Genomic DNA, 25,336 nt, shown 5'->3' on the forward strand with positions numbered 1-25,336 from the left:
ATTTGTGCTGATCTGGAGTCCTGATTATAGAAGTGCAAACTAGAAAATTGGCACTTAACATTAAGGTTTGGTGAAATCTGCATGGGAAGCATCCTATCTAAAAGAACCATTGTTTCTCTAGTTATCCCAGGAACTTTGCTGGAGTGACTCATCTATGCTCTGGCAGAGCTCACCAGTTAGCACTGCTATTTATAATCTTGCTCTGCGAGAACACGGGCCATATGAGGTTTGGAGGACAGGTGCCCTTTGTAGAGATCAATTCACTCCACTCTGCTTATTGAGTGCAATACCTGCCAAGTGAAAAATCTTAAATGATAAGACTGCATTACCCTAATGTTTCCACTTAAGTCATCAGAACAGCCTGACCAATAAAAGCAATGCTGAGCAAAAAGAAGAGATGGCATGGTCTTTGTAGCAGCAAGGGTAACCTGGTACTGCCTTTCCAATCTTTGGTCAGGAGAGGCCCACATACATCACACCTTGGGGGCAGGGTTGGTCTTGGCAACTAAGAGCTGGGTAAGAGACCCTGGCCAGAGGGGAGGGCAGGTAGGTGAGAGCTGAACAAGAGCTGTTTGACTAACCACCTCATACTATGGATGGAAACAATTCAAGAAAGGTTGTGATTTAGTCCAATGTCAAACCGTCAGTGGCAGAGTGGCCTGGCATATTGTTCCTTTTAACACTGATGTTTTAACACATTGAGCATACCAACCTTAGTGGTATGTAAATTCTGAGGGGCAGTCTGAATTAATAATCCCTAAAAAATGTGGGAAGGGCCAGAACCTAGTTAACCCTGACAACCAACTCCTGTCCTCTTTCATTACCCAGCCCAATCTGATTTTCTTATGGAGAAGAATATATTCAACAAATATTGAAAATCTACTACCAAAATAAAAACATTTTTGACAACCAGATGACTGCTCTCTCAATCCCGTTTGCTCTAGGACCTGTAATTTTTTGAAAACCATATATTGGTATTGCAGGAATAATTGCAACTCTGAGCTGTACTGTCTAATCCAGTAATGTCAATACCTACTGTGGAGGCCTATGTGTGTTTTATGTAGAATTAACTGAAACTGTGAAGATATAGCCTAAAAGAATGAGTCACATTTATCACAATTTAATTCTGTCCCACATTTCCACCTACTTTACCAAATCTTTTGTTCTCTGTAAGTAAACCAGGCAGAGATTTGAAAGACATTGCTTTATTCCAAAGATGATGAAATTGAGGGAAATTTTTAGTCTTTAACTTCCTCCCTCAGCTCCCTTCCTGGTAGAGATACTGCTAAGAATTAGGTGGTCAAGAAATTGGAGAAAGTAAAAAGGTGAAAGCTATACCAATTTTAGTTCATGTTTGGCATGTCTTGGTCTTTATCCTATATGAGGCAAAGAGAAAAAGAAGTGAAGTTACAGGTAAATGCAAAGAAGGACTGAGGCTAAGGAAAAGACACTAATTTGGTTAACTCAGCCAGCCTTTGTTTTCATTTATTAACTGATAGAGACCAGTTTGGTTTTCTCCTGCTGCCCTGTAGTGACTGAGTGGAGAGTGTTTCCAATATTGCCCAAAATGTCACCTCTTTTAAACAAATTCCTTCTGGGAAAAAATGATTTTCTAGCATAAGATTAGGGATATGAGGAAGTGGGAGAAAGGTTTAGTGTTGTACAGAAGTTTTCAACCACAGGAGGGGCAAAACACCAAAGAGGCTGGAGAATACAGAGAGGGAAAGAGCTCAGGTCCAAGCCGTGCTGCCTCAGAAGGCACCCGAACCAAGCTTCACCCTCTTCAGCCCAGGCCCAGCCCAGAGAGGAGCATCCAGCAATCCTCATTGCTAAGAAATACCCAAACTCAGTGTATCTAGAGGGAGGCCCATTATCTTCACAGGTTTCCAGGGAATACCTAGACCAACTTGGACAGTCTCCAGACCAACCCTGGTCAGAGCCCCAGGCCACAGAGAGCTGGGCAAGTCCACAACGTCTGGTGAGCCGCACCCAGTGTTCAGGTCTTAAACACCAGGATCCCCCCAAACGCAGTGCCCGATAGGCTTCTCTTCATTATTGATCCCTGGGTTAACTCAAACCACACTCTCTCATCCTTTTGCAGCTCAGCCAGAGCAAAGGTAGTTGCCGTGCTTCCACCACTCTGCTCCCCAGTGGTACTGACAGTGGTCCGATAGTGACCTCCAAACACTAGCTGCCCAGTGCCTGGCCCTGGGCCGAATTCAATGCTCACTGCAAAGAGGTAGACCCCACGTTCAGGGGCTCGGAAATAGCCATCTTCAGGGAAGTAGCTGCTGCCAATGTTGACGTAAGTAGTGTTGAACTTCACTGCCTGCAGAGTGGCCGTCCCTTCTGAAAAGCTGGCATAGAAGGCCACAGGGAACCCTGGAACACAGGAGGAAAGTGCTCAGTGACTCACCCCCTTGGATGGGAAATTTAACTCTCAGACCTGCCTTCCTCACCTTATTAACATTATAAATAGGCCTCTTGCTAGATAACCTAGATATTCCTAGTAGTAGTTTATCTCAAAGAGTGAGAGCTAATTGGCCAATTCTTAGTATTTCACTATTTGAGAGAAAAATGCAAGTCTGTTTTCTCTACTGGTGTACACTTGTATAAAGCACCTTCTGGTTTGATCCTTTTCCTTCCAACATCCTTGAGACATATGGTCCCTGACTGAGAAAACTTTGAGTCTTGAGTGCTGAACTGGTCCATGGCTTGTCGATGACAGGCTGGGACAGGAACTCTGGTCTCTGACTTCTATATTGCTGTCACCTGCTAGGGACCTTGAGATACCCAAGGGAAGGAGAGAAAATACACCTACCTATTCTCAAGGTAAAAGTTCTAACACTAGTGAGATAACTAAGGAACAGTGAAGAGTGGTTCCTACCAGATGTTTGATAAAGGACCTTGGAGAGAGAAGGAAAGGGCCGGTGGTACCAGGGAAGAAAAGCCTGTTCAAGCTGATCATCTGAATGTTTTCAAAATGTTGCACAGAGCACTGGCTGCTCCACATCCATTAAACGACACTCATAAATTATCAAACTGGGAGCTGTCCTTGGAACTCCTGATTTCTCGTCATCTTCCCACTTGCAGAAGCATGTTAGCCAGCCAAGGAGGGAGTGAATAAGAAGATACAGGCACGGAGCCAGAGAAAGCCCTTTGTGTATATGGTAAAGGTACGTTGCTGAAAGCTGGAGCTAGTTGAGTTGACTGTCCAGGACATTCCTGGCCAGGGCCAGGAGATGGGATGGGAAAGGTGAGTCTCACTGGGCTTCCAGCCATGACATTGGGCTTGGTACTGATCATGTCATGCTTCTTGGATGTTCCCTCAACACACTTGTGCAGGTTCTCTCCTCTTCTCTGCTCTTCTCTCTCTCTCTCTCTCTCTCTCTCCCCCCCCTCCTCCTCCCCCCACCTCTCCCCATTTCTCAGGGGTTGAAACCAAGGCCTAAAGGAAGAACAAATTTGCATAGCAGTTACTTAGGACCCAGAACTGGAGCCTCAGCTTGTTGACTTCTGGTCCAGTAATCTTGTGAATGACGAAACTTTGCTCTTATATAGTTCTGGAAGATTTCTGAGAATTAAAGTTCAGAATGGCTTTCCCATTTGTGTAAGGTTGTCACATCAAAGACCTGCTACTGGCCCTGCAGTTCCCCCAGCACCCAGGAGGGGGGGCACTCGCCCAGCCTGAGGAAGGCCTGCCGAGAACACCCTTTGCAGGTGTTTTGTCCCCCTGCACCCAGTCCAGCCAGCCTGCCTGTGGAGCCTGCCTCTGGAGCTTCCAAGGGAGCCTCCACGCAGCCAGAAGGCCCTTGTGCTCTCAGAAGGAGGAAGGGCTGTGCTTCCTGATTTGCTAGGAGACAAATTGAGAGTGGCTTCCCTGAAGGGTACAAATTCAAACCCTATGGCCTTCCTGCAACACAAATAAGGGGGAGTTTTTAATTTTAAGGAAAAAAAATTCAAACAAAATATTTTAGTGGTAAACTGAGATTCCTAAACCATCAGGCAATTGAGGCCTTGCACCACTCACAAGTGGAATAGAAATGTAGTATAGAAATGTTAGTGCAGGTGGACACAGCCTCAGCCCTGAAAATGCTGGGAAAACATTGACTGGTTTCTACTAAATTGGCCTTGTGCTAGGTGTTTGGTAAATGTACCTGTTGCCCGTAACAATCCTTTGATGTAGGTGTGATATTCCCATTCTAGAGAGGGAGAAACTGAGTTGGTGTTAGAACTTGTGCTCTGTCCAGTGCTCCCAGGGAGACCCAGGTCTCTGAGGCCATAATGGAGGGTCAGTGGGGGCTGGCTTGGGATAGGACCTTCAGCAAGGCCTCAGAGAGGGACCTAGCTCAGGGCAGAAAGATGGATCAACTGTTAGCAGCATAAGCCCCTTCCATGGCCCAAGCCCTTCCCCTGTGGGGTGCTGCCCATGGCAAGTGACACTAGTCCCACACACACTCTGGTTAAAGACACATGGTTGGGGGTTAAGTGGGGTTGGGGGAGAGCTGAGGCAGAGGGGTTTGAGGTGTGGCATGATAGAAAAGGAGGCATTCCCTTCCCTGCTCTGTAGTCAGAGCGGCAGGCACCTAGACCTGTGTATATGCACCTCAAATGTTTACATGGAGGGCCTCTGCCTTCTCACTAAGGGCTGGTTCTTGTGACTTCTAGCTCTTTATACTCCACTGAGCTTAAGATGTCCCCCAACCATCCTGAGCCTGAATAGAAGGCCAGTTAAGGACAAGGCGGGACCTGAGTAGTCATGACTACCAATCTGTTCTCTGTCACTCCCACTCCTTCTGAGTCAAGAAGAGCTGCTTACAGACTGCCTGTCCACCTAGACTAGCCCAGTCTCCCTCTGCCCAGGAACTCACCTGCCTTGTGGAGCTCTGCTCCCAGGACATCAGCCAAAGGTTCCACTTGATTCTTTCTCTTCCGAGAAGCTTCCAGACCTTTTTGCTGCTTCTTCCCTTTTCTGTTCAGCATGGCCTGCAACTTCCCCAGGTCAAGGCTGATGTTGGCTGCCACAAGCCCTTGGAAGTTCCCAAAGAGGCTGTGGAAGAGATGCTGATGGTGCTCCAGGCCTCGCTGGGTGGTGGAGACGGCTCTGTGGAGGCTCTCCAGGGAGCTGTGGAGGGCGGTGACCCAGGAGGCCTCACAGCACTGCCCCAGGCTCTCAATGTCAGGGCCCAGGCGCTGGAGCTGCAGTGCCAGTTGCGCGGGGTCCGTCTCTCCAGCCTCCTCTGGCACTGCCTCGTGGCTGGGCTCCAGGCGCTCTGGGCCCTGCCTGTCACCTACTGCCGCCTGTTCCAGGGCCGACACCCTGGCGGCCAGCGCGGCCCAGCCAAGTGCCTGCTCACGCAGCCCGCTGGCTGCATCATGGAGGCCGGCGCGGATCTCCTCATAGCGCAGGGGAAGTGGGTCGGGCGCCTCCTCAAACCTCATCACCTCTTCGCCAAAGAGCGCGGTCAGCATGGCCTCGTGCCGGAGCGCATCCTCCAGCAGGGCCGCAAAGGAGCTGTGCAGCTGGCGGACCTCGCGCCGGCAATGGCTCTCAGCAGCCTTCAGTGCGCCCACCTCGCCACTCAGCGCCTGCAGCTGGGTCCGGAGCCGCGAACGCTCTACTCGAGCATGCTCACCGTCCTCCTGATGTTCAGCCACTGCCCGCGACACGGCAGCCACCGTGTGGCTTAGGGCCTGCAGGGAGGAGTTGTCTTGCTGGGCCTTCCGGTCCATACTCACCTGGGTGTCGTGCAGGCTGTGCACGGTGTTCCTGTGGCCCTCCTGGACAACATCCAGGCCTGAAGAGACCTTCTGGCAGTTGCAGTCATTGATGTACTTGATGAGGTCAGCGTGACCACCCTGCAGGTGCTGGAGGGTAAGGTTGAGCTCCAGGAGCTGCCTATCAGTCTCCACTTTGTTCTCCTCCACAATAAGCGACTTCTCCATCAGCATCACCCGCAGCTCACGCAGCGCCTGAGAGTTCACCTGAAGCTTCTCCATCTGCTGCTCCACCTTGCTGATCTGATCGAAGGTCTCATCAGATTCAGAATATAGCTCCCTGATCTCTTCCACATGCCGGGCGAGGGTCGTCTTCATGTCTGCCAGGGTGCTCTGTAACTCCTCTTCCCTGTGGCTGGTGGCCAAGTGCAGGGCTGAGAGGTTCCTCTGCAGCTGGCCCAGCCTGGCCTGCAGGCTCTCTGGCTCTGGCCTTGCCCCAGCCCCTGCTGCTGCTGCCACCAAGCTGCCATTGGACCCCAGGTGCTCCTGGGCCTTAAGGAGCCTTTTCAACTTGGTGTCTACATTGGCCTGGACCTCAGAGAGGGAGTGGTTCAGGGAAAGGTGCTGGGCATGCAAGCGATCCTCCATGTCCTGCTGCAGCTGGCCCACTCTCTGGGCATTCTCCTGGACCTTGGTCTCAAATTTGGCACCAAGCTCCTGGAAGTCAGCTCTGGGCACAGTGCTGTCTTGGACCATTTTGATGGCCTGTCGGTTGGCCTCCATGTCAAGAGATAGGTTTCTTATGGCCTCAAAGAGGCTGTGCAGGCTTTGGTTAAAGCTACTCCAAATGGGGCTGAAATGTAGCACTTCCTCCAAGGATCTGCCAGGGAACTCTGCAACAGAGGCACGTTTTGAAACCAGTCCTGCTGAAGCTGATACCCTCCCCAGGTTGGGGCTATAGGGAGTCCCTCTGAGGTGTGGGCCTTTCTGCATCCCCTCCCACTCATGCAGTTGGATGTAATCACGTTCTTCCTCAGCCCCTGGAGCCTGCCACTCACCAAGCTCTGCCTGGTTTGCCTCAATCGATTCAGCTGTGAGGTTGCTTATGTGTTGAATATCATTCTGGAGATCTCTCAGCAGGCGTTCCTGCAGCACCATGATGTTGCTAGTCTCTGCAACTGAGTGGCCTGAAGACACATGAAAGATAAGCATTAAGGGCTAACTCCCCAGACCTGGGCAGATCATAGGGTACAGAGAAGATTTTGGTGTTGAGAGCAGAGAGGTGTGTGCTGATGTCCTCTGAGCAGCAGCCTAGAAGCCTTTAGCCTCATAAGGGCAAATACATGGCAAGTGAGCCCTCACCCTGCCGCCCACGCCCACAGCAGACATGACTAATTGTGTCGCATTTTCCTCCTCAGCCACACGTACATGGCCTGTCAGCATCATTCTAGACAGGACTTTTCAATAGATAGGCTTTCACCACATCATGGAACTCATTCACCATCCCAACCTTGGCCCAGCCTTGAAAGACCCAACAAATGTGGTATTTTGGTGGTTCTCCAAGAACAGAAACAGCATGACTTCTTGTCCCTGGTTGAGGTGCAGGGGTGTTTGAAGGTTTATTCCAGGCCATGGGAAATTGTGCTGTTTATGGGGCAAGGAAGGTGCCAGATGAAGCTGTCCTTCCTAGAAAATGAGGTCAAGGAAAAGAGTGCATGTTCTTTGCCAGCAGGCAGGGCTCTGGGGGCCCTGTGAACCTAGCCTCCTAGTTGTGGAGTAGGGTGACAGGGCCACAGGGGGCTTCTGCTGATTTGGGGGTTAAGTTTTCCTGAAATGGCGCCAACCCATCAGAGTAGAGAGGACCTGAGCACATGGGTTTTTTCTGCCTGCCTGCCCCTTCCAGGAAAGCAGCATACCAGGTTCAAAGTCATTTGGTCCATCCCAGTGCTCCTGGAAGCCATCACCTGGATCTGCAGGCTCAGGGACTGCCCCAGGATCTGCAAAAAGGAGACATCAGATACTGACCCCAAGAGGTCAGAGGGATTAGAAATTGAGGTGGTAGAGGACCACAGGGAGCCCTACCATAGTGCTGACAGTCGGAGCCAGCAAAGCCTGGGCAGCACCTCCACGCCACAGAGGCCAGCACCTTCTGCTTGACCTGGTACACCGGCTTGTGGGCCACGCGGTACCTGGAGGGAAAGAACCAGCTCAGAAACTCCAGGGTGAGCCAGTGAAGGAACTGGGCAGTGGCCTACCCCAACCTGCTCCCACTCACATGACTTTGACTTTCTGGCAGTCCAAAGCTCCCTGTGGGCATGGCTGTTGTGAGTGAATGAGGAATTTCTCCGTTTTGCAAGCAGCTACGAAGGTGACCAGCCTGGACTTCTGATAGGGGCACCAGTTACTAGAAAAATCAAGCCAGAGGAGAGGGCAACTGAGCCATGCTCAGGCACCCCACAGTCCTTCCTAGAGGTCAACAGGAAGTGCCAGTACAGGGTCCCCTACCACCCTCCTCCCTGCTCTACCCAATGCCAGGGATTCTGGAATCCTTTAGCCTGAGAAGGGAGTACTCTGCATTATTCATCCCTCAGTTCCAGAACAAGAGCTCCACAAACCTTGCAAGGCCAACTTGTCCACCAACTTCCAGAGAGTCTCCCCAAGCCCAGGACAGAGAGTCTGAGGAGCCCCCCCAAAATCATACAGTACAATTACCCAAAGTGCCAGGAAGAACTGTTTCTCCTGGTACCAGGGAGGCAGCATGTTTGAACTCCAAACGTTCTGGTTGTGAGACCTTGAACAAGGCATTTAGAGAGTTTCCATTCTCCATCTATCCAATGGAGACTGTAATACCCACCTCCAAGTGTGCATATGAGTATCCAGTGCCTGGCTCCTGACAAGTGCTCAATGGACACTGCAACACTGCCCAGGAGCCTTCCCCATGACCACTTACATCCTTCCTCACCACAGACCTGGCAACAGGAAGGGCACTTGCTCCCTAGTCATGCCTCAGTATGGTCAGTAAGTAAATAGACTTGCAAATAGTTATAGGGGAAGGCAGCTGGGCCAAGCAGTCCCTTCTCTGGGAAAGGCCATCTATACCGAGGTCCTACAGGATGGGTTTCGGGGTGTGCTCAGCATCCTGAATACCAGGAGGCAGTCTCCTTCTGTGTGCTTTGCAGGTCCAGGAGCGGGGAGATGATCACTGCTGATAGAGCCCGAGATCACGGACCCAGTGGCAGACTTGATGGGCTCCATAGAGGTCCCTTCTTCCACAGTCAGCTCCCAGAGCAGAGCTCTCCAGAGTTACAGATGACGATGATCTCCATGGCTCCATTCAACTCAGCACCTCTTGGGTACCAAGTGTTGGGCTCAAGCTGGGCAGATAAGGAAGTGCAGACCTTCCCTTCAGGGTCTCAAGGGAGAGCAGGCAATCTCAGATATGTGACAGGTGCTATGACCTGGGGAGGCTTTCCGTAGGAGGTGATAATTGGGCTGTGGGTCGTGTCTTTCACAGAGAGGTGAGATGGAACACCAGAAACTGTGACAGAGGTTGGTGGCTCCACAGAGGTACAGAGGGTTGGGGTGGGGAAGGGACACAGAGGTAAAAAGCTGGACTGGGGGGAGCCTAGAGTGCCAGCTGAGGTGCAGAACTATGTCTGGAAGCCATGGAAAATCATGGAGGGGTTTAAGCAGGGAAGTGACAGGAAAGAGCCACCCTCGCTCCTTTGTGGGTGCAGAAAGAACAAGAAGGGGCAAGATGCAAGTGGTTATGTCAGGATTCTAGGTCAGAGATAGTGTCAGCTTGCACTGGATGTTGGTGGTAAATACGGAGAGAGATTGGCCACATTTGTGAGATATTAGGAAGCAATGTTCAGGGACCTTGGAGATGGAGTGGCTGTTGAAGACAGGCCTTTATTCTCTGGAGCTGATCTCTGTCTGGAGGCCATTTGGCATAATCACAAAGGGATGCTGCCAGAGAGGGAGGTGAAGGACTAAGGTAGATTGAGTGTCCCTATCTTTTCAGTGCAGAGACCACCCCCACCCCATCCCACCCCCCCGCTGGCCTACTTTCCCACTCGGCTCCCAGAAGCATGGCAGCCAGTCTTTACTCTCCTGGCAGCAGGCCAAATAAGCTTGACAGGGAAACAAGCCTGTTCAATAAGGAAAGACCCATCCAGAGCAGTGATCTGGGTGGGTCTTCTTGATCTCCTCCCAGGATCAAACCAGAATTAAAAATAAATTATAGATCAACCTGAATAACCAACTGAAGAGTAGTTAAATAGAACTCTTATAACCAAAGATTGACAAAGGAAGCCACATTGAGACTGGTAGAAAGGGCGGAGATGTGAAAAAGCCTAGCCTTTAACCCACATGTGGCAGCTGAGAACCTGGAGGGATATCTCAGCTGCAAAGCTTCCCCCTGAGGAGTGAGGGATTTCAACTCCAAACCAGACTCTTCATCCTGAAGCACCAGAGCCAGGAAGAGGGGCCAGCATAACATCTGGCTGTGAAAAGCAGCAGCGATTCCATCTGCCAGGGAGAGACTGGAGTCTGCTAGAAACTCATATGCCCTCTTAAAGAGATAGCACACAAAATCTCATTTGTGGCCCTTACTCTAGGTTCTGGTAGAGGGAATGTGGCTCAGAGTGGACTGGAGTCATACAGGGACTACTGGGTTGTGCGGCTTTGGTGAGAGGGCTGAAGGGACAGCTGCCAAGGCCCCTGTACAGAGTCCCTCTCCCCCAGGTTCTCTCTCCCACAGACTCCATCTTTCCTGGGTTGAGCACTCCCTTCCATATGGCAGCAGCCTGGGGCATGCATTATCCCCCCACCCTCCTCATTCCCTGTGGCCCTGCTCTGCCAAGTTCACAATATACAGAGGAGTCTCCTTGCTGCAACTGACTTGGGTCCATGGTACAGACTTTCTCAGAGGGCTCCTGAGGGTGTTCAGGCAGATTCAGAGGGTGTCGGAGAAACAGAGACTGAGTTATGTAGATATAGCGCAAGGGTCATTTTTTTCTCACATGCCTGACCAGGGCCACTGTTCCTGTGCAGAGGCCTCCCTCCACATGGCCAAATATTGGTCTGTTTCATCCTGTTGAACTCTGCTTGCCTCACCCTGATGACTCCCGGAATCCCCACCCCACCACATAGGTCTGCAGGCGCCAGGCCGCAGGTGGCTGGCCTTGTTGTACACTGAGACTTTTACTGAGTGGTCTAAGACCCAGCACTGGCCCTGAAATTGAATCTGTATCAACCTGGTGAACACCACTCACCCCTACCTGGTGACTCACTGAAAACCTACCTCACACAGATGGGTGTACCACTAGAGGCCCTTTCAGTGACTGGGCCTAACAGGTTGCCAGCAGGTGGAGATCAATCTCTGGGTGCCTTGAGCCTTTTGTTGATTTGTCCCTGGGCTTAGTGGTGGTGGATGCTGGCCTTAGTATGCAGCTTGGCCAAAAGGCCACCACAAACTGTATCATGTTGTAGCTCCAAACAGGTATCCCGGGAATGGTCACAGGCAATGCCTGACACTGACCTGTACTGGAGTCCCTCCCAATGATCCCAGAACCAACACACCCAGTGTTGGGCTTCAGACCACATCAGAGCACTACCCAGTTAGCTCGACAAGTGCCACACCCAAAGGGAGATCTCAGCAGGCACCAGATCCTGTTGGACCAAATTCCAGTTCATGGCTCAGCCCCACATAGTAGCTCATTTATCATAGGGGTTGATCCTCATAATCTGCAAGCCTGAGGGTCAACCCCCCCCACGGGTGGCTAATAGCAATCAAGACTTAACTACAACAGGAGGGTTTATATAACTCACACAAAAGATATTCTTGGAATGCTCAGCTCAGGTGATCAGGGAGACTACCACTGAGCCCCACTGGTCACCTACTATATAAGACCAAGATACCAAGACTGAAAGGCAAAATAGATCTACCTAATACACAGAAACAAGTACACAGAGGCAGTGAAAATGGTGAGGCAAAAAAAAAATGTTAAAAATAGAAGAAAAGGAGAAATCCCTAGAAAAAGAACTAAATGAAATGGAAGTAAGCAATCTACTAGATACACAGTTTCAAAAGAATGGTTATAAGGATGGTCAAATAACTTAGGGGAAGAATGGATGAACTGAGTGAGAACTTCAACAAACAGTAAGCATAAAATGGACATGGAAACTATTAAAAAGAACCAGTCAGAAATTATGAACACAGCATCTGAAATGAAAAATACACTAAAAGGAATCAACAGCACATTAGATAAAGTTGAGGACTGAATCAGTGATTTGGAAGACAAGGTAGCAGAAAACAAATCAGGGCAGCAAAAAGAAAAGAATTTTTAAAAGTGAAGGTAGTGGGGATATTCAAGATGGTGGAGGGGTGAGTGGAAGTCACACTGACCTCCTCCCAGGACCAACCTGGAATGACAACTAAATTGGGGAGAAATCACCTAGAACAAATAACTGAACAATAGAAAGAGAGGAGCCTTGTAACCTCAGAGACAGAAGAATTTGCTTTAACACAATCTAACTGGTAAGGAGTGTGGTACAGACTTGAGAAGGTGGGCGGGGTACCCACGGGCAGCAGCACCAGAAGAATATTGAAACGGCCGGTTGGATCCCCCTGAGAAGAGCGGGGTCTAATCCAAAAGTGGAGATCTCTAGCCTGTAGCACCAGAGCCCAAAAAGTACACAGAAAACAGCCAGCTGCGAAAAGCAGCAGGGTTGCTCTCTGCCAGAGACAGGCAGCTAGAGACTCAAAGAACTGTGTAAAGGGCTAACTTATAAATTTTTATTTGCGGCCACTTACCCTGGTCTCTGGCGAAGGAGGGGACAGAGTGGGCTAGAGATGCCTGCGGAGAGACTGGGGACGGAGGCTTTGGGGAGAGAACTGAGAGAGTAGCCGGTGGGATCTCGGTGCTGACTCATCCCCCATGCAGTAGCAGCCATCTTGCTCAGGAAGAAACCACTCCCCCTGAGCAGCACCAGCGTCAAAGGACCCAATAGCCCACCCTGAGGTGGGATTTCACCCCGCCATGTGCTGCCTAAGCCACCTGCTGAGTGCAGAATGGCAGCCAGAGACAGTAAATCTCTGGCTAAAGGGGGTTCAGAAAGGTCTGGCAACACTAGAGGAGATACTGGGGACTGAGGCTTTGGGGAGCAAAAGGATCGAGTGACCGGCAGGATCCCAGTGCAGACTCCTCCCCCGTATGGCAGCAGCTAGAGAGGACCCAATAACCCCACCCCCAGGAGGGACTCCGCCCCACCCTGAACTGTCTAAGCTGCCTGCTGAGTCCAGAGTGACTATGGCTGTCTCCTTCAGCTGTTAATCTAAACAGTAGATTCCTGGAAATCTTGAACAGACTGCCTAAGGTCAGACAGGGTCAACATCTGACATCATCAGGGGCAGATCCAGAAAGTAAAATCAGCGGTCTCCAACCATAGAAGTTCACACCACAAAGTCCAGAAATCAAGACAGATCAACTTAAGAATCAGAAGCAAAAGAGAAGAGTCTCACAAATAATGGGAAGACAAAGAAATATGCCCCACTTGAAGAAAAATGAAGAATCCCCAGAAAGAAAACTAAATGAAATAGAGGCAAGTAAACTATCAGAAATTGAGTTCCAAACAACGGTTCTAAGGAAGCTCGATGAGCTCAATGAGCTCGGTGAGCTCAGAGAGAATTACAAAAAATTACAGGGAAACTACGAGGAACTTAATGCAAGCTATATCAGCATGAAAAAGGACATAGAAACTGTCAAAAAGAGGCAAGAGGAAATGAAGAATACAATTTTGGAACTGAAGAACACAGTAGAAGGAATCTGAAGCAGGCTAGATGAAGCTGAGGACTGAATCAGTGAGCTGGAGGACAAGGTAGAAAAAAGCTCCCAGAAAGAGCAAGAAAATGAAAAAAGACTCAAAAAGAATGGAGAGGCCTTGAGGGAAATGCAGGACAACCTGAAATGTAATAATATCCGTATAATAGGAATAGCAGAAGGAGAAGAGGATGAAGAAGGGATGGAGAACCTGTTTGAAAAAGTAATGATGGAAAAGTTCCCTAATTGGAGGAGAGAAAAAGTCACACAAGTCCAGGGAGCACAGAGGGTCCCATTCAAGAGGAACCCAGTGAGGCCCACTCCAAGACACATCATCATTAAAATGGCAAATATCAAAGACAAACAGAGAATCCTAAAGCAAGCAAGGGGGAAAGAGGTAATAACATATAAGGGAGCTCCAATACAGCTAGCATCTGACTTCTCAACAGAAACACTACGAGCCAGAAGGGACTGGCACGAAATATTCCAAGTCATGAAAAGCAAAGGTCTGCAACCAAGACTGCTCTACTCAGCAAGGCTCTCAATTAAAATGGACAGTGAAATAAGGAGTTTCCTAGACAAAAGAAGGTTAAAAGAATAAACCTCCACCAAACCAGCACTGCAAAATATGCTAAAGGAACTGCTTTAAGTTGAAGAAAAAGTTTCTATGAATATCCAGTTCCTTTCACAGTTGCCAATACTTGATATTACCAATATTTTTAATACTCATTAATCTGATTGTGACAATGATGTTATTTTAATTGTTCCTTTACTATTTGTTGAAACTAAATCTGTTTTAGTAGATTTCTTGCCTATTTCTATTTTTTTTAAAAAAAAAAGCTTTAAATGATGTTTTGGTATTCTTTATCCATTTATTGATTAAAGGTTTATAGAACTTTTTTCCCTTAAAAAAACCCAAAAAACCTATTAACCATGTTTTAGATGTGTTGCAAATACTTTTCTATCCTATTCCTTGTCCTTTAACTTTTTTTATATGTATATTACTATATAGTTAAATATTTAATATAGTCATACTGTCAATATTTACTTTGTAGCTTCTGGGTTTGAATATTTTACTTCGGGTCATGAAAAATATTAGTTCTATTTTCTTCTACAACTCCTTAGATTCAACATATTGATTTTTAACTCACCTGAATATTTCTTGTATAATGTGTGAAATAGAGCTCTTTGTTTGTTTTATTTCAAATAATAGTGGTCCATGCACCTTATTTGTTGAGAAAGCCTTATTTTACTCATTGATTTGAAATATCAACTTAATCATCTATTATATTGTTAGATATATACATTTGTTTCTAGAATGCTCATTTTATTTCATTGACCTACTTGATTATTTCTGTGCTGGTGTCATGTTGGTTTAATTGCTGAGACTTTATAATGGTTTCAAATTTTTTTAATATTTTATAATTAACTTTGACATTTAAAAAAATAAGTAAAATCAATATGCATTTAAGAAAGAAGGAGAGAGAGATGGAACTCCTACCTTTGAGACAACATGGATGGAACTGGAGAATATTAAGTTAAGTGAAATAAGCCAGTTGATGAAAGACAAATACCATATGATCTCACCTACAATTGGACTCTATTCAACAAAATACACTAATGAACAAAATAAACCACAGGCACGGAAACATGGAGCAGACTGAAAGTGACCAGAGAGGGAAAGAGGACAATGGTGGAAAGAAGGGGAAGGGACTAGACAAAGAACATGTATGAATGACCCATGGACATGGACAACAGAGAGTGACTGTGGGAGTGGGGTGTGGGGGTGGGATGGGTGGAGGAGGTAAAGGGGTAAAAACTGAGACAACTGTAATAGAATTAACATGGTTTATAAATTAAAAATATAAATAAAAATTAAAAATTAAAAAATAAAATAAAAATAATAAAACAAGGGGGGAAAATAAATAAATAAAATGAAGGTAGTTTAACAGACCTCTTGGACATTAAGTGTAACAACATTTGCCTCATAGGGGTACCAGAAGGAGAAGAAAGAAAAAAGGGATTGAGATCTATCTGAATAAATAATGCATGAAAACTTCCCTAACCTGTTGAAGGAAAAAGACACAGAAGTCCATGAAGTGCAGAGAGTCTCAAACAAGATAAACCCAAAGAAACCCACACCAAGAAACATCATCATTAAATGCCATGGGTTAAAGATATAGAGAGAATCTTAAAAGCAGCAAAAGAAAAGTAGTTAGTTACACACATGGGAGCTCCCATAAGACTGTTAGAGAATTTCTCAACAGAAACTTTGTAAGCCAGAAGGAATTGTCATGAAATATCCAAAGTGATGGAAAGCAAGGACCTATGAATAAAAATGACCATTCAGCCCTGACTGGTGTGGCTCAGCTGATTGGGCATTGCCCCACAAGGCAGCCACCAGTCCAATTCCTGCTCAGGGCACATGCCTGGGTTGTGAGCCCAGTACCCAGCTGGGGTGTATACGGGGGACAGCTGATTGATGTTTTTCTCCTTATCTCCATCCCTTCTTCTCTCTCTAAAATAAATATAAATAAATAAATAAATAAATGAGCAAATAAAATCTTTAAGTAAATGAAAATTACACTATCCAGCAAGGCTATCATTTAAAATTTAAGGAAAATTAAAGAGCTTCTCAGACAAGAAAAAGCTAAAGGAATTTATTAGCACCAAACCAGTATTACAAGAAATGTTAAAGGGACTTCTTTTAGAAAATGAAAGAAAAAAATTATAAAGAATAATTGTAAAGAATAAAATGGCAGTGTGGCTGGTGTAGCTCAGTGGATTGAGCACCAGACTGCAAACCAAAGGGTCACCAGTTCGATTCCCAGTCAGGGCACATGCCTCAGTTGTGAGCCAGGTCCCCAGCAGGCATGCAAGAGGCAACCACACATTGATGCTTCTCTCCTTCTTTCTCCTTCCCTTCACCTCTCTCTAAAAATAAATAAATAAAATCTTTTTTAAAAAAAGAATAAAATGGCAATTAATACATATCTATTGATAATCACTTTAACTGCATATGAATTAAATGCTCCAATCAAAAGACATAGGGTAGATGAATGATAACAAAACAAGAACCATATATATGCTCTCTACAAGAGAGCCACCTCACAATAAAAGATACAAACACACTAAAAGTAAAGGGATATGGAAAAAAAAGCTAGAGTAGCAATGCCTGTATCAAGCAAAATAGACTTTAAAACAAAGACTGTAATAAGATATAAGGAAGGATATTGCATAATAAAGGTATCAATGCAACAAGAGGATATAACACTTGTAAACATTTATGTACCTAACATAGGAATACCTAAATATGTAAAGCAAATCTTGATCACCATAAATGGAGAGCGTGATAGTAATACAGTCAAAATAGGGGACTTTAAACCCCTTTGACATTAATAATTAGATCTTCCAAACAGAAAATCAACAAGGAAACAATGACCTTAAATGACACACTAGACCAGGTAGATTTGGTATTTTCAATGCATTTCATCCCAAACCAGCAGAACATACATTCTTTTCCAGTGCACATGGAAAATTTTCCAGAATAGATCACGTTAGGCCACAAAAGAGATCTCACTAAAGTTAAGAATATTGAAATCATATCAAGCATCTTCTCTGACAACAATCATATGAAACTAAAAATCAATTACAAGAAAAAAACCTGAAAAACACACAAAGACTTGGCGCTAAATAACATGTTTCTAAACAACGAATAGGTTAGCAACAAAAGATACCTTCATGCAAAAAAAAAAAAAAAGGAAACATATCAGCTCAAATTTATGGGACACTGTGAAAGCAGTCCTAAGAGGGAAATTCATAACAATATAGGCCTACCTCAAAAAACAAGAAAAAAATCACAAATAAACTATCTAAACTTACACCTAAAGGAACTAGAAAAAGAACCACAAACAAAGTCCAAAGTGAGTAGGAAGGAGGAAATAATAAAGATCAGAGTGGAAATAAATGAAATAGAATCTAAAAAAAAAAAATACAGAAGAAAAATGAAAGCAAGTGATGGTTCTTTGGAAAGATAAATAAGGTTGATAAACCTCCGATCGGACTCATCAAGAGAAAAACAGTGGACCCAACTACATAAAATCATAAAAGAAAGAGAAGTAAAAACTGACACCACAGATATACAAAGGATTATAAGAAAATTTTATCCACAACTACATGCTAACAAATTGGACAATCTGTAAGAAATGGGTAATTTCCTAGAAACAAACAATCTTCCAAAATTGAATCAAGAAAAACCAGAAACCCTGGCTGGTGTGGCTCAGTTGGTTGGAGGGTCATCCCATGGTCGTGGGTTTGATTCCTAGTCAGGGTACATACCTAGGTTGTGGGTTTGATCCCTGGTCAGGACATATATGAGAAGGCAACAAATCAATGTTTCTCTCTCACATCAAAGTTTCTCTCTCTCTCTCTCTCTCTCTCTAAAAGCAATGAAAACAAAATGTCCTCTTGTGAGGATTTAAAAAAATTTAAAAAGAAGAAACAGAAAATCTGAACAGACCAATTACAACTAACAAAATCAAGCATGTAATAAAAAATCTCCCAACAAATGAAAGTCTTTTATATCTATAAAGAAAGAATTTATATATATATAACAACTATATATAGGAGCTTTATGGTCCAAGTTTTCTTTAAACCATTTATTGAAATATATATGTGAATATGACTTTGCCATAAAAAAGAATACAACATTACCCTTTGCAACAGCAGTAACGGACCTAGAGGGTATTATGCTAAGTGAAATTAGAGAAAAGAAAGCAATACTGTATGGTTTCACTTATATGGAATCTAAAGAACAAGATAAACAAACAAAATTGAAACAGAATCGTAGATATGGAGAACAGACTGATGGTTGCCAGAGAGACTGGGTGAAAAAGGTGAAGGGATTAAGTACAAATTGGTAGTTAAAAAATAGTCATGGGGATGTAAAGTACAGCATAGGGAACATAATCAATAACACTGTAATAACTATGTGCGGTGCCAGGTTGGTACTAGAAATATTGAGGTAACAGTTTGTGAAGTATATGATTACCTAACTACTATGCCATACACCTGAAAATAGTACAAAATAATATTGAATGTAAATTGTAATATAAAATAAAATTTGAAAATGTTCATTTAATTTTAGGTCTCAATTTTCCCAAATATTATTTGTTTAAAAAAGCCGGATTGTGGTCACAGTTCAGAAGATCTTGCTAAGTTGTTACTAGAGTAGGAAATATCATTTGGAAAATAAATATAGAAAGCTACAAACAAAACAAAACAAGAAGAACAAACAAACCACGAGAGAACACAGAGAAACAGGAAAGCACCAAATTAGGAAACAGGAGTTCCAGCAGGGGGTCCCCAGGGAGGTGCTGCAGGGAGAGCCCAGGATAGCAATGGGCAGTGGGCGAGGGGCCCAGTCCAGACTGGAGCACAGCTGTAGCTTTGATGGAGGTGGCTCCAAGGTGACACAGGTAACCGTCTAACAGCAGAGGTGGATTAAAGGAGAGTTCAAATGCAAGCTACAGTCTAAGAGTTTGGATTATGACAAAGACAGCAAACTAAACAAAAGAAACAAAGACAGTTGTTTCCTCTAGAGAAAACCAAAGGTGAGGGGGAATGACACATAGTGTTTTTCAAGTCTCAGCTCTAAATAGCATATGTAGTCATATGAATGTAAACACTCAAAATGACAATACAGAAAAGTGATGGACAGAAAATGTGTGTCCGTATGTGTGTGCACATGTACATTCACTCATTCACACATGCATACATGTTGAGTTGAAGTATGGAGTAGAAATGAGAGCTGAATCATAGATAATGCTACTGCCTAACAAGGAGCCATATAAACATGCTAGGGATAGAGAGGTAAATGCCAAAAGAATCACCTAAAGGGTTGGAAGTCATCCCCTTTGGGGGTTAGAGGGGCCTGGGACTTCTGATTGTCTCCACAAACGTTGTAGAAGGTTTCACTCTACCCCAGAGAGTCAGCAAAACTTCTCTGTAAAGGTGCAGGCAGTAAATATTTCATACAAGATGGACTACTTCATTTGTAGGGAAGAGTACAAAATGAAAATGTAAGTCAACAATAGAGACTAAACCGAGTGTGGGGCCTTTCTGAGGGCCAAGTGCTGTGTAGACTACTTAGGTCATATGCCTATGAAGCTGGCCCTCATTTGAAACAGAGGATGTTTATTCAACACTGAAACAGTGGACTGTAAAAGTGCTGGACCCAGAGACTGTTCCACAGACCAGAAGCTCAGCCCCCACCCTGGGCTCCATGGACATTCCTGGAACGTAGGCTCAGCCCTAGAGAAATTCTTTATCTGAACCAGCGCTTTCCACCTAGAAAGAGGGGACTTCCCCCAGGTGTAGTTTGAAACCTCAAGAGACATTTATGGTTGTTGCAACTGGGAGGGTGGGGATACTAACGGCATCTAGTGGGTGGAGACCAAGGATGATGCTCAGCACTCTACAATGCACGCAGCACAGCCCGGCACCACAACAGCAGAGTCAGCTAGTCCCAAATGTCAATAGGTTCAAGGCTGAGAAACACTCACTCAAAACAAAGTTCACTCCTTGCACACCCTCTGAACTGTTCCAGAGGGTCCAGGAAGCCTGGGTCCTGGACATGCTGGGTTGAGTCCAGCCTGCCAGGGGGTGACCGGGACTTTCCACCGAGAGCTCCTGAACTGGAAGCATTGGCGCCCACCCTTCCTGCCTGGAACTTTCTCTCTTGACCTGCCCAAACCTCGGGTTCCAGCATGGCTATTCTCCCTGCCCAACACCCCCTCCCTTGGCAACCTCGTTCCCTTGGCACAGTACAGGCTTCTGGCCCAGAAGCCCTGGGAACATTCCTGACCTTTGCTTTAGTTTCCTCCAGCTCCTGGCAGCTTCTTGCTGGCCCTCTGAGTCCCACCCCCTACCCCCGCCCTCCCTGCAAGCCCAGCTCCCTGAGGTACCCCATTGTTCTCGCTGCGTCTTGGTCTCAGGCCTGTGCCCTCTTTGCACCCTCATCTCCCAGTGGTCCACTGAGAGGCAGGCATGAGCGAGAAAGGAGTGCCTTTCTCCAGCCATGTTTGGGCCCGCCCTGGGCCTCCAACTTGGCCCTTACCTGACGCTCAGTTTCAGGCAGAAGAGAGGTGGCTGACCCCCTCAGAGCTTCTAATGGGAGCTGGGTGGCCTGGGCTCTCCTCCCCTCCTCCTCCCTATTCTCGAGTTGTTATCTGAGCAAGGCACACCTACCCATCCCCCACCAGTTCTGGAAAGGTAGAGAAAATTCCCACTTCCAGCCTCCCCTTGGGAGCGGAGGGCAAGGTTGTGGGGAAAGCTGAGAGCCTCTCACAAGGAAAGAGCTGGTAGAGCTTCCTGAATTATGGATGTGCTGCTGCCACTGACCCCGGGGACACTTAAGTGCCTCTTAAGCAGCCAGTAAAACCCACCTTCAGCTGCCCCTGATGTCTTCCTGGGGAAGAAAGGCCTGTTCTCTGCATCCTTGCTCTCAGAGGCCCTGAAAACAGCCAGGAATGTGACCACCGCAGGGAATTTTGCAAGGCTTTGTTTCTGATCTAGAAATGGGCCTTGGCAGAGGGGCCTGAGGCCCACCCGACATCCAGCCCAGAGCCGGGCTTCTCTGAGCATGATGCTGGTCAGTGGGGCTTTCCCTGTTTGTGCCCAGGGCCCTGTGCCTCAGACAGCAGAAATGGGTGCAGGAGGTGCAGCCCCAGGCCTGGGCTCCATCCTCATCCTGTGTGACCCCCCAGTAACATGCATGACTCCTCTGGGTCCAGCTGCAAAAATCACAAAATGCCACTTGAGCATCGGTGAGGTAAAGCTGATGCTGGGGGCTGGGAGCAGGCCAAATGATGGAAGTACCATCTTCTACACACCCACACATCTTGGGAGAGATAGGACAGAGGTCGCCTGGGATTTGCAGCTCAGCAGATGTGGGTCCCAGCTCTGACATGTCTCTTAGGAGTTATGAGGCCCTGGGTGGCAAGCCCCCCACCCCAAGCCTCACAATAAGTAAAGTGGAGAGAATAGTGGTGACTGCAGTGCTGTCACAACAGTGTGGACATGGGGCACCTTGCCTGGGGCTCAGCGTTTTTTCCTACAGACAGTCCTTCCTCTGAGGAACTCACATCCTAAACTGCTACTCTCCCCATCCCCACCAAAACCAGGGAGCACAAAAGAGCCTCTTTTCATAAGGAGTCCAATACCCATGTTGCTGGCTTACTAGCCCCGGCCCTTGGGGGACCTAGGAAGCACTCAACCACATCCCCACTCTACCCCAGGACCTGGCATTGGCTGCCAAGCTGTTCTGTTTATTGGACAAAAAAGGGGCCACATACTAAACCTGACAAGCTCTGGGGAGCCCTGCATGGTGGCCTTACAAGCTCAGAGACAGAAAGTAACCACATAGGATGGTCTGAACATATAAATTCCTAACTAAAATCATGTCATGGCGGGTGTTCACATCCCAGGCTTGTAGCTTCCTTGACAAACCTGTCTTAACATACCTTTAGAACATCACAGTAATCTCTTTTACCAGGCCCTTCAGGTTCCAGTCACCCACACCAGAGCACAAAACAACAGGGCCCCTCATTGTTATCTTGTTCCCCCAAATATCACCTCTATGTGTTGTAATTGTTAATCATTAACTATCGTATACCCACCCATGTAAAAAGGCTATGTATCTGTCTGTTTTACTCTTTATCCAATCCCAGAGATTTCCGTTTGCTTTCTTCCACCCCCTTAATCCACCACCAATGAATTTCATGTAACTTTCCTTATGTCTCATTCTTTGATTCTATTTTCTTCTTTGTTTTATATATTGATTTTTTAAGATTTTATTTATTTTTAGAGGGGAAGGGAGAAAGAAAGAGAGAGAAACATCGATCAGTTGCGTCTCTCATGCCCCTCAACAGGGGACCTGATGCACAACCCAGGCATGTGTCCTGACTGGGAATCAAACCAGTCACCTTTCAGTTTGCAGGATGATGCCCAACCCACTGAGACACTCCAGTCAAGACTATTTATTGATTTTTAGAGGGGAGTGGGTGGGGGGGGGGGGGGAGAGAGAGAGAGAGAGAGAGTTCTTGTTCCACTTACTTATGGATTCATTTGTTGATTCTTATATGTGCCCTGACCAGGATCAAACCTGAAACATTGGTGCATTGGGACAACGCTCTAACCAACTGAGCTACTCAGCCAGCGCTTCCTTCTTTGATTCTAATATATAAAATAAGCTGCAAAACTGCCATTTTTCAGAGCATGTTTTCAATCCGTTGAGGTTTTGCTTCCTAGATATTGTCATTAGTTTGGCCAAAAAAACTCATAAAAAAATCTCTGCAAGTTTGGAGATTTTATGTTGACATGTTCAACCTTCTCCTTGCAAAGTGTCTCAACTGGGTCTGTGACCAGGGCTTGCTGTGGCCCCAAACTGGCGTGAGGGGCAAATGCAGGGCAGGTAGTCTGGTTCTGGCAGCGGGGTAGTGGGTCTATCAAGCTTGTGGCTGATAGTGTCCATGCCCCTGCTTGAGTGCAGAATGCCTATTTGACCTCCCCTTCCTCTGTTGCAAGAGGGAGACTGGAGCAGCATTTCTAGGCAGAAACAGGAGCACGGGAAGCAATCAGCTTGAGGAAGCTGTGCAGCATTTCCTTCCTTTCTCACCAGCTCCTCTGGAGGCCTTGACAACCTGGGCTTGGGAAATGAAGCTTCTGGGTTTTGGGAAGGAGACCCAGCAGGCCTACTGGGACCCCAAGGAGCCCCTCGGGACTAGGGCTGCCCTGCTGGCCTGGGAATTCCTGGGCCAAGGTACCCTTGTGTGCATCATCACATGCCCTGCACATACCAGGACCACCCAGAAAATGGCTGAGTGACCCCCACAGGGCAGTCCATGGCAGTCTAGAGGCACACCATCCCTGGGCTAAGGGGATGCGGACCCTCCCACAGCCCAGAGGTTGGGGAGAAAGAGGAGTGTGTCCACTTGGGCCCCCGTCCTCCCTAGCATTAAATGGAGCAGGAGGCCCAGAAACAGGGGTATGGAGCGAATGGCTTTGAGGAGAGGAGTTTTGGTGCTTGGTCCTGAAATCAGAGCTGGATGGCTGGGTTCCCCACTGAGAATGCCCTCTGCCTCCCAGCCCTGAGCAGAACTGGTGGGCAGGACAGGAATGGGGCCTCTCTAGTCCACCTTGGGGTCACTCCTCCCCTCATAGCCAGCCTTTCCCTCACTTAAGGTCAGTGTGCTCTTGCTTACTCTTACCCTCTGCCTCTCCCTAGTCAAATCTCCTATGAGAAATTGTCCAGCAAACACATTTATGTTGAAGAGACAGGGCTTTGTAAGCCAATGCCACAGTGAATCTCCGACAGCCAGATGGGAGACTGTGTAGTTGTGAGCTGGTCCTTCTCACCCTCCAAATCCATATAGATGCTCTCAATCAAGTCAGTGGGGAGGTGGGGGGTGGGGAGGGGTGTCAGTGAATGCGAAAGTAAGCACATCTGGGGGCCAGAGCTGCCTTTGAGTACTCCAGGGATCAGAACACGAACTCTGGAGTCAGACTCAGATCCTGATTTAAGCTTTCCTTAGCTGTGTGACCTTGGACCAACTGCTTAGCCTCTCTGAGCCTCAGGCTCTTACTCTGTAATGGGGCTCTTAGGAGGATTAACTGAGATACCACTTGGCAAGGTGGCTGACCAGTAAATAGCACCTGCTGTGGACTGTGGGGTACCCTGAGGCGGGACCTATGGGCTGGCACTTTATCAGCAGGAGGATCCCTGGCCCCGGACAAATAAAATGCTGGAAAATAGTGTCCTGTTCCAGTAGCAAGTCCATCCGCCCATTCTCAAGGGACACTGAAGCAGAGCTCACTGGATGCCACACTGCCTCTTTGTTCTGCAGTGGAGTAGGGCACCCTTTCTGATCACTATTTACTCTAAGAGCCAGGCTGAGGGTCCACACCAGTCCCCTGGACATTCAGGTCAAAATCTAGTCCTCAGGAGCGTCTGTTCTTTGTGGCTTAGAGGCCAGCCACACCTTGCTCAGCTTTCAGAATTGACTTACTTCCAAGAACAGGATCCACTGCCAGGCCAGCTGGAGAAACATCTGGACCCACCGCCCCTCAGCACCCTGTGCAGGGTGGTTGATGGCAAGGAGTGCTCCTGCCCTGCCCAACCCCCAGGCTCTGGGTCAAGGCTTTGTTTAATGACAAAGGGTCAGACGGGGAATTTCCTGTGGTACCCAGGAACTCATTCAGCCTCACAACTGCCCAGCCTATAGGTAATACTAGCCCATTTCACAGACGAGCAACTGAGATCCAGAGAACCCCTGCTCTGGCTGAGCTGGGACTCACGTCCTGCCCCATGGCCTCCCCTATGGCTCGGGCCCCTCCTTACCGTTTGATGGGGTCCCTGCCGATGTCCTCAGCCTCTGCCCTCCAGACCCCCGGCTGCCCTTGGCTGTGTGGATCAGAGAATATGGTACCAGGGGCCTGGGCCCAGGCCCCCAGCAGCCCCCAGCCTAGGGCCCCCGTAAGGCTGAGCAACAGCATCAGGATCATCTTGGTAGTGGTCAGGCTCAGCTTCTGCCAGTGATTCCAGAACTGCTTCAAGTGAAGTCTCAGAAGAAAAGGAAAGCTAGGGACAACAAAGAGAGGAAGTGGCCTAGGCCGGCCCAACCGGTGCTTCTGGTCCAGCCCCCTCACACACACACACACACACACACACACACACACACACTCCCCACCCCCAACAGTGGCATCCAACAACCCAGCCCGTTCCTGTGCCCTGAGAA

The 25,336-nt window shown here is 47.2% G+C and overlaps 1 protein-coding gene across 1 annotated transcript; it reads right to left on the minus strand.

The window, feature by feature from the left end:
* Positions 1-1,539: 1,539 nt before the first annotated feature.
* Positions 1,540-25,150, minus strand: MMRN2 (multimerin 2). Its single transcript, XM_054580478.1, has 7 exons — positions 24,940-25,150; positions 7,994-8,122; positions 7,801-7,907; positions 7,635-7,715; positions 6,777-6,905; positions 4,872-6,611; positions 1,540-2,382 (listed from the first exon to the last, which is right to left on the minus strand). The coding sequence occupies exons 1-7, from the start codon at positions 25,101-25,103 to the stop codon at positions 1,997-1,999; spliced, it is 2,736 nt and encodes a 911-aa protein (XP_054436453.1). The 5' UTR covers positions 25,104-25,150; the 3' UTR covers positions 1,540-1,996.
* Between the last annotated feature and the right edge of the window lie 186 nt (positions 25,151-25,336).

This window comes from Pteronotus mesoamericanus, unplaced genomic scaffold (assembly GCF_021234165.1).
Source record: "Pteronotus mesoamericanus isolate MK-2021 breed Mesoamerican mustached bat unplaced genomic scaffold, CSHL_Meso_final contig_59, whole genome shotgun sequence".
Taxonomy (NCBI): Eukaryota; Metazoa; Chordata; class Mammalia; order Chiroptera; family Mormoopidae; genus Pteronotus; species Pteronotus mesoamericanus.

Excerpts from the sequence above, each read along its gene's own strand:
- MMRN2 (XM_054580478.1), bottom strand. The coding sequence starts at position 25,103 with ATGATCCTGATGCTGTTGCTCAGCCTTACGGGGGCCCTAGGCTGGGGG. Across the intron at positions 7,908-7,993 it reads TGCCAGAAAGTCAAAGTCAT|GTACCGCGTGGCCCACAAGC; the intron begins GTGAGTGGGAGC and ends CTTTCCCTCCAG. Across the intron at positions 6,906-7,634 it reads ACCAAATGACTTTGAACCTG|GCCACTCAGTTGCAGAGACT; the intron begins GTATGCTGCTTT and ends ATGTGTCTTCAG.